Source organism: Chelonoidis abingdonii, chromosome 18 (genome assembly GCF_003597395.2).
Source record: "Chelonoidis abingdonii isolate Lonesome George chromosome 18, CheloAbing_2.0, whole genome shotgun sequence".
NCBI lineage: Eukaryota > Metazoa > Chordata > Testudines > Testudinidae > Chelonoidis > Chelonoidis abingdonii.
Window position 1 is genome coordinate 18,071,732 of NC_133786.1, and position 9,037 is coordinate 18,080,768.

Genomic DNA, 9,037 nt, shown 5'->3' on the forward strand with positions numbered 1-9,037 from the left:
TACAGGCCTCTGCTGTGACATGTAAAATGCTCATCATTGTGAATCTGGAACGAGCCAATGCTCTCTTGCACGTGTGAAAACAGAGGAGCAGGCACACAACGAGAGATGAGAGCCAGTGGGGGCAGCATAGGCTCATTCTAAAGAGCCTTACAAGACTATCTCAATGGCTTCATTTAAACCTCCATTCTGAAGTGACCCTGGAAGCAGGACATACAATATTTTCTGTTTATTTATTTTGCAACTGTTTTTCTTCTCTTCCTATAAAGCACTCGGTGACCCAGGAAATCTTACTCCTCCTCTCCTGCTTCCCTACAAGTGTTTCTACCCAGGAGTAACTAAGGGTTTATCTTTTGTCTTCTAGAGTTCCAGCGTGGCACCAATGCCGACTCATTCTGCTCAGAGTTCACCTGTCTCTGCTGATTACACCAAGGCTCAGCTCAGCAGGTATCTGGCTACAATAAAGCATGCTTTAACAAGCTTGCCAGCGTGAGCTAGTTAGAGGATTTAACATGAGCACAAATCTGCTCTTCTAGGTAACTGCTTTCTCAATTGTTCAGCAACTGAAATCAAAGAGAAATGAGCATGACCATTTACACTTAAGTTACACTCTCTGCTTTGGGGTCTGGGGGCAGTTTTTAAGCTGTGTCTGTGGCAGTAGTGTCTCCAATTTGCTGCAGCATCAAAGGACTCAGTAGAATTAATAGTTCTCAAAGTCAGGAGGGCCCTTCCTCCAGAATTTTAGCTCACTTGGATCCAGTTTTGCAGCAGTTCCCTCAGCCACAAAAGTTATTGTTCTCCCTCAACCCTCTCCACCAGAGGATCAAATTAGAAACAAGATGACAAACAGGGAGCTTTGCATGGAGACTCTGCAGTGGAAACACACAACTCTGGTGCAGTGAGGTATCTAACTCTATGTATCATTTACTCCTGGTGCAGCCTTTCAGACAACATTCCACTACTGAATATTCCATAGCAGATTTACTACTCACTACAGGGTTGAGCCTTCTAGTACATTAACAAAGCTTTCCACTAAACTGGATGGTTTAATCTTAATCCCAGCCCTGGGGCAAAGGCAGCCATCCTGGCAAATCATCTCCAGCCACAGAAGTGGGACTGGAGGGGAAGAGCCAAGTGATCCCTGCCCGTGAACGCACCATGCACTTAGCAGGGGAGGCACCAGAATCTGCTCAAAAATGAAGCATGTCCAACCGGGCCAGCCAGCTTCTGCTTTGGGGGTCTGCTCCTGTCTTCTTTTAACCCCTTCATGCCAAGCTGGATTTTTTCTGCACTCCATTCAGATGACATCTGAGCGGGTTCCCTGGCACAGAGCTGCCCGAATGGCCGGTGCCATTACTCACCGGTGCTGATCGGGTACCAGATGTGGAGCCCAAGCCCGGGATCGAAAAGACTGCTGTCCTAGCTGCCTCTGCAAGTCTGGAGGGATTTCAGCTGTAGGGTTGGTCATTGCCAGAGTGTGCCTTTTTGACCTATTTGCCAAGTATCTGCAACAAGCAGGAGCATATTTTATAAGTGGAAGAGACTGATGGGAATACTCCAGAAGAAGGGAGCAGAAGCAGATAATCCAGAGTCATTAGGAAAGAAAAATGCTCGCTGCAGTGCTCAGAGCCTGCTGTGATTTGTCTAACACCCATGAAAGAGCAAACCATACTGCCAGTGTCAGTCAGATTAAAGGGACGCTAACTGCTTAGTGGAGGACTGAAGTCATAGCCAGTGCCAATCTTGGTAAGAAACAGAACGACCATTCATCATCTCAGGAGAAAAGCCCTACTTCATCTCCTGGGGAATTCTCAAGCACATTCCTTTAGCTCTAGTTTCAGTGACTAGTTAGTTTCTGTCGGGATTCTTTCTCCTAAAGTGGAGCTAGTCTGAACGGTAATAACACTGTCTGCCTTACATCATATGCACTGTGCTCAGGGGACTGGTTGCATGAGTAATGCTTCCAGCTGGGCACCATGCAGACAGACGCTGTGCACGTTTCCCTGCGTGGCTCAGCCTGCGCACTTCAGTCCTCACCTGCAACGTTCTCAGTCTTGAGTCTGAGCAAAGATCAGCACGCTGAATGGTCCCACATCGGATGATGGCATTTACAACATCGCTACCACAGCTGGAGATCAGGCTGTGACCTGCCCTTTGCACAGTGTGTGTGACCTAACCTAGGTCTGAACGTAGGTTCAGAGAGAGGAACAGTGTGCATGTCAAGTGCGCCATCTAGTCCCCACTCTTGGACACTTCGAGCAGAGCCTGGGAAGCAATGTATGGAGGCTGTACCAATGATGCCTAAAGCAAAAGTGGCATGGAAAAGCGAGGAGCTAATTCAGCCCATTCCCTTCCTGGAGCAGCAGCCCCGGCCCTCCAAGAGCTTTCACCTTCAGCTGTAGAAAAGTTCAGGGCTGGTTTGGGGATTTTTAGCCCTATTGTTCCCTTTGCGTTTTTGTTGGACGCTAAGGCAGGAAGGACCTGATTCAGTAAGATGGCAAAGGAGGAAGCTATCCTTGGATATTCTTCACTCTTGGGCAAGCACCAGGACAGCTCTCTCAGGTGCTGGCAATGATGGAACACACTGAAAAGGTTTGGGGACAGAGTGGAATCAATGCCTGCACCCGGACTAACCCTCCCACCATCGCTAACTCAGGTGAAGCTGCACTGGTGATGAGTTATGGCTACAAAGATTCCCACCCCCCTCAAAGCCAGAGGGTAAAATGGGAGTTACAAATACTTAGATTTCATTTCTTTTTAATGTCTAACTAAAACCTGTACAGTAGGGGAAACAGGAGCACTTGAAACTATGGCTCTGCAAAAAGCATTATTCATTGACACAAAAAGCAGCCAGTTAACAGAATGATGAGTACTTAGTGGTGTGGTGACTTGCCAAAATCTGAGCCAGTAAATGTTTGAGATCCATTAGATGGAGACAAGGAGAGTTTCCCAAAGAGCTTCACAATTGTGGTTTGCTACAATCATTTTATTTCATGGCTCCAGGGAACAATCCAATCATGAATTGCAAGTGTTTGGCTGAAAAAAAAGTTTTGCAAGCTCCGCAGGGATGTGATTGCGCCCTGGGCACGGGGAATGGAACACATGCTATTTCAAGGTCAGGCAACCTAAAGCAAACAAGGGCAAAAGTTGCTCTGCGGTCATTGCAGAGGGCATTCAAACCAGTGTTCTGAAAAGATAAATATTAGCTTCTGTCCCTGGTGTTAATCCTGTTTACTCTTCTGCCGGTGATTAGTGGCGTGTCACAGCGTAAGAGGGTGGGGAGATGGAGGGTTAATGTGCACCCATTAAGCACAGTTGAAGCCTGGTCCCGTCCAGCGGCTACGGAGAATGTGGCATAAGCACACACAAGGAGGATTTGGGGGTAATCATTTCAAAAGTAGCTAAGCCCCATTTTCAAAGGTGACTTAGGTACCTCAGAAACTGCACCCCATGGACTCACAGTGAGACTTGGGTTCCTAAGTCCTGCACATATTTTTGGAAGTTTTACCCTTGGTCTCAAAACCCTGCCTGCCAAGCCTGACTCTTGGAACCTCAAAGGATTTGGCTGAAAGCAGATTTTAAACTATGGACACATTGGCAGTTTGCCAAGAGCCGCAGGGCTGCATCTTATTTGCCCCAAATGGAAAAGGCTGCAGGTATGTTCAGCTTTACAGTTTGGAGCAGGGGCCCATGGAGACTGCAGGTCCCAGCTTGTAACTTCTGCACAGCTCTGACGCCAGAGACAACGTTCAGTATCGACTGAGGGCAAGACTTCTTTGTCAAGCTAGGGCATGGCACGCTGGGGCCTGCAGTGTCTGCGGGCCATGCCTGCATAAGAAAGATAAGAATGACCATGAGTGGCACTGTATAGCTTCTTGTGTATAATGTGTAGACTCCTAGCCACTGGAAGCACAGGGCATTTTTTAATGTGTACCATGTTTGGCTGTTTTCTAAGGCCAAGTAGCCAAGGGAATCTTGGCACATGCCCTGGACAAGCTACTGTTGTACCCAACTGTCCATCACCATTAGAACCCTTCTGTTTTACAGCACTGAGACCAGTGGAGTTTAAATCCCCATAATATTCCTAGATCCCTTGTAAATGGCTTTAGCAGCAACTCTCTCACTTCTACACCTGCCTGCTGCCCACTCAGCAGCAATTTGCATCCTTCTTGGAAGGGCAATATCCATAAAAGCTGAGAAAGAGCCTGTTCTCACCAAGTTCCTGCCCACCAGAACTGGGGAGAGTCCATGGAACTTAATAAGAAGGATCATCTGCACCAGTTGTTAGCAGAAAAACTAGCTAAACGAAAGCTACTCTGGAAGTATAAGCAAGGACAGTGTTAGTGTTTTCGGTACATACTTTGGCTGGGGAGAGAAGTGACATTTCGGAGTTGATATTGGACCACATCTCACATGTCAGAGCAGACTCTTTCAGGACCTACTGCTATGGCTAGAAGTCTAAATGACTACAGATACCCAAGTTTTTATCAAACTCACTTCAAGGCATCAGAGTTGGATGTTTACTGCAGGTCTTGGTCCAAAGGCTGCACAGATAAAATGAGACCACTTCCCCAGTCACTCAGCAGGGATGAGGGAGGGTGCAGTGTCTTAGTACTAACTATGCAGGTTAGTTTGGTTCGCATGCTGGTGCACCCTAAGCAAAGGAGTTTAGTGGTCAGTTTCTGGATACCCTATTTTCAAATAGCCTGCAGAATGTCAGGTGATGTCAGGTTGTTTTACCGAGTCAGTGTCAGGTAGAGTAACTACCTGGTGCAAAGGAAAAGTTGAAACTTTCACCATAATCAACACCTGCAGCTTGGGATGAGGTTGATTGTTTGGGTTTTTCTAAATCAGCTTTAGGGCACCGCAGGGTGAGCCTTTCCAGCAGCACAAGGGGAAAGGCCAACGGACGGGATGTTACCTCTGCACAGCTTCCTGATCCGGCTCCCCATCGGAGCTCTCCTCATCCACAGGAGTAACTGCTGGCACTGCCTGAGGAGAGAGGAAAGGGGAACCATGGGCTCCAGAAGGTGGCTTATTCAACACTATCGTGGGCTGCAGAAACCTGACCTTCTGGAAGAACATTTCAATACCAGACATTTGGGGGCACTCAGAATCCTCCTCCCAAACACGCTCACCATCTCACCCTTATATAGGGGCAGTTTCTTGTGGTGCTAGCAGTAAATTCAGTAATACACATACCTCCAAGGGGAAGCACTGCCCACATTAACACCCCAGATTAACACTGGCCGATTTTCCTTTCTCTCTTCAAATAAAGCAAGAGAGTTGCCAAGCTACCTTAGCAAGAGAGTTACAAACATCATGCTCGTCTCAGCACTTCTGAAGAGGAGAAATATTTCAATTACTACTAATGAATGAGAAATAAAAGGCCCATTCAGCATCAGCACAGGACATTCCTCACAGCAGCAAGACGCCTGGCCTCTAGTGCTAGCAATTTTGTGCAGGTCATTAATGGAAGGAGGAAGATACTCAGATGGGCAGATTCCAGCTGAAAACCCCAGGAAGATCCAAGACAACCAAAAGGAACAAAGCGACTAGAAACCTGGACGGTGACCATAATATTCATCTTTGGAAACATGCCTCAGACACAGACGCTTCCAGGTGAAAGGAGACAACCAAATGGGGGGCTGGCTTGAGGAACACATGTGCCCCCGCGCTCAGCACTACTCAGATAGGGCTACAATCAGACAGCCAGGCATGCCAATTCTGAATGCGGGGCTCCTTGGCAGCGGTGTCACGAAGGAGGAGACCAAAAGCCAGACACTAAGCAAGCAGCAATGTCGAAGGATCTCGTGAGCTAGGGGAGGGCTGCCGGGAAAGGAGAGGCACTTGTGATGCACACGGTAACTGAAGGGCCAAAGTAGTTTAAGTGCCAGGAGCACAGGCCTCGTGGGAGAGGGAGGCTACCAGCCTTTCTGTACACTGCACTGAGGAACACCACCAGTCACGGCATGGCCAGGAACTTGCTGATACTGGCAGTGAAGCCACCGTCTGTTTTAAATGGTTCATTTGAATCCTGCTTCAGCTTTGCCTCTGGAGAGCAGATGGGTAGAGAGGACCAAAGGAAAGAAAGAGTGAGGAAACCCTCCCAAAAGGGAACATTATTGTAGGATGAACATCCCGGAGGAAGGAAAGCAAAAGGCAGGTGGTGAGTCCCTGCCAACACTGAGAATCTGGCATTTCATTCCCTGTTCGTCCCTGCAGTTCTTTCGCACACGCCACTCTTCCGCCTGCCCCCCACCCCCGCCTTTCACTGCCAGTTCTGCCAGCAGGAGGACACGTTTGTAAACATGCCGCCAACTCTGTTCTTCCTTTGCTACTTACTGGCGTCATAGTGACAAGCGGGGAAGGGCCTCGAGGTCGCTTCAGCAGTTGTTGTGTATGCAGCTGGATGTTGGCTCCACCGTCTGAAGCCCGCCGCCCCAGAGGGCCCATTCCATTCAACAACTGCAGAGTGGGGGGCTGCAGCAAGGACTGCTCCTAGGAAGAACACAGGGGAGTTATCACAGAATACTCCTTCTCTAGAGCCTCCCGATGGAGGATTTAGAGCACTGTATAAATACCAAGGAAACAGCCTCACTGGCCTTTGGTGAGGGGAAGGATCTTCAACACTTTACTCCTGGGGAAACTGAGGCACAGAGTGGTGGAATGACCTGTCCGAACTCTTTGTCAGTGGCAGAGCTGGGAGTAGAACCCAGATCTTCCAACTTTCAACCCTGAGCTTCAGCCACAAGCCAGGCTGGGCCTCTGGGTTTCACACGCTTGGAAGCCAAGGACCACGGTCTGATTTGTTACTAAAATCACTGATCTCCCCGTCCCCATCAAACGAGTTTCTGAATTTCAGATTGTGGGGTGTTTGTTTTTACTTGGAACAAGAAGAGGGACAATCCCAGGCAGTAAGTGCCATCCAACAGAACTAAGGTCCAGGCTCAGCAATCAAATTGATCATTAAACCTACGGAGCAGACTCGGGGCTTCTCCAAAGCACCAGCCTGTATCTCTGCATACCACTGGCTGCAGTTGTGGGGAACATACACAGCAGTTGGTACCTTGTACTCCAGCTGGCCAGTCGGCTGCAGGTTCTGCATAGGCAGCATATTGTGCATGAAGTTCATGTTTGGAGTCACCTGCAGGAACGGAGCCTGGGGAGTGACACGAGGGAAGCCTGGCAGGAGCTTCTGGAGATCTTCCATCACTTCCGTGCTGCGCAATCACATTCAGAAACATGGGACTTAGAAATAACCCAAGCAAACCAACCTATATGCTTGCTACTATCAGCTCTACTTCTCAATGGCTTTCCCTGTGGATTTCTCCAGCTCAGGAGTGGGGCCTGCACCTTAAGTGTAGCAAGTTCTTTATTTTTAATGGGCCCTTAGGTTCTCAGAACTGGGATTTCCCAGGGCTAACCATTCATGCAAAATACAACTGCACTTGGCATCATGACAGGCTCCAGACACTAAGACATTAAAAATAAAGTGGCTCATAGCTTTCCGACCTCCTTTGCCTCTCTGCCCAACACAGCCCCCAATTAAACAAAGCCAGCCAGAAATTGCAACTGATTCATTGGGGTAAGGAAGAAATTGTGTCCCTGCCTGAGAGGCCTGCCAAACAGGTCACCGGGAAAATGGATTTTTCAAGTGAAAAGACATGGATTTCTGCTATTTAAGTGGCACCCGATTCCCTTCCCCCACCCAGCCAAGATCATGCTTTGGAGCAAGAATCCCACCCTGCCATTCCATTCACCGCAGAGCTAGATATACCGGGAGCAGGAAAGCAAAGGGATTTCACTCCTAGATATTGAAGGGTGAAATTTTCAACATGTGTTTTTACCATTAAGATATGAATCCATCATTTTAGTAGATTATATAAAATCTCTGACTTTTCAACAGGAGCAACCCAAAGGTTTAAGAGCTTCTTACAACCTCCAGACTAAAGCACTGTACGGTACCCAGGTGCCTCCAAGAGCCATGGAAAGCCAGAGAAATATCTTCCATGGATTCATAGAGAATGCCATGGGGGTGGAGGGGGACCCTTTGCTCCCATTCAGGAGAAAGAGCCTGATACTAACCGTGGGTCTGCAACTCCAACAGTGTGCCTTCTCATTGAGAGATAACGGACCAGGGCTTCAGGGGATGGCTCTTCCCCTTCGTCACTGTCCAAGTTCATTGTTCCATCAGTCTAGGGTGGGGAAAAATACAAGAGGTTTTGAAATCAGGTGCCAGAAGCTCAGAGTGTCACTAAAAAAGGGTGCTCATAGGAGCCAGCAATGGAAAGCAACTTGCCTCTATGATCTGGTTCTCAGGGTTAATGAGCTGGACTTGTGGCACATTGATACTCATGGGGTTGCCTGCCTGTTCCGCCTGCAAAGCAGAAGGAATTAAAATCACGAGCAACTGGGTTTCTTTTCCATTTTAAAATCTGCAGCAAAGTCCTTCAGGTTGTGACTCTTCCTACTGGTCAGCCACTAACAGCCCAGGCAGCACCGTGCTCTTCAGCAGCGATCACCTTCTTCCAAACACATTAACCACTTGCAGAAGGGATCCCAACTCCACCTCTCCCACCCATGCTCCCTTCTCAGATTCCTGCTATTGAAACTCAGCTGCATTCCCAGATGCCGCACAGCAGAAATTGGAGCATTTTCATGAAGAGCAAAACAGGGTTAGGCTCCAGCAGCACGCTGGTACAGCTACTTGGGGAAGAGGGGACAGGTCCAGGAGCCAGTTCTAAGCTCTTCTTTTCAGACCACGCCCACGAGCAACTCTGTCTACTCCTTGCATCTCAACTCAGCAGCTTCTGTGCCACTTCTCACAGCCTGACCTCTGTTAAAGCAAGAGTCTGCGGCCACGTCTACACTACGCGATAATAAGGAATTAGCTAAAATCAGTTTCATCAAACTGATATTATAAATTGGATTTCATGCGGCCACACTAGGCACAGTAATTCGGCGTTGTGCGTCCATGGTCCGAGGCTAGCGTCGATTTCTGAAGCGTTGCATTGTGGGTAGCTATTCCATAGCTATC

General features: G+C 48.3%; 1 protein-coding gene across 7 annotated transcripts in view; it reads right to left on the bottom strand.

Moving 5' to 3' along the window:
- Positions 1 to 9,037, bottom strand: part of SIK3 (SIK family kinase 3) — a 155,240-nt gene that overhangs the window by 18,145 nt on the left and 128,058 nt on the right. For 3 of the 7 annotated variants that reach the window (XR_012657233.1, XM_032796095.2, XM_032796094.2), the window contains exons 10-15: positions 8,300 to 8,377; positions 8,086 to 8,195; positions 7,067 to 7,220; positions 6,343 to 6,498; positions 4,919 to 4,989; positions 1,359 to 1,502 (exon numbers count right to left, since the gene is read on the bottom strand). Coding sequence is in view for 6 of the 7 variants with exons in the window: in XM_032796095.2 (XP_032651986.1) it covers positions 1,359 to 1,502; positions 4,919 to 4,989; positions 6,343 to 6,498; positions 7,067 to 7,220; positions 8,086 to 8,195; positions 8,300 to 8,377 (713 nt within the window). In the remaining variant the exon portion in view is untranslated. The remainder of the gene's footprint in view (positions 1 to 1,358; positions 1,503 to 4,918; positions 4,990 to 6,342; positions 6,499 to 7,066; positions 7,221 to 8,085; positions 8,196 to 8,299; positions 8,378 to 9,037) is intronic. The other 4 variants (XM_032796096.2, XM_075073572.1, XM_075073573.1 and 1 more) reach the window with 3 other exon arrangements.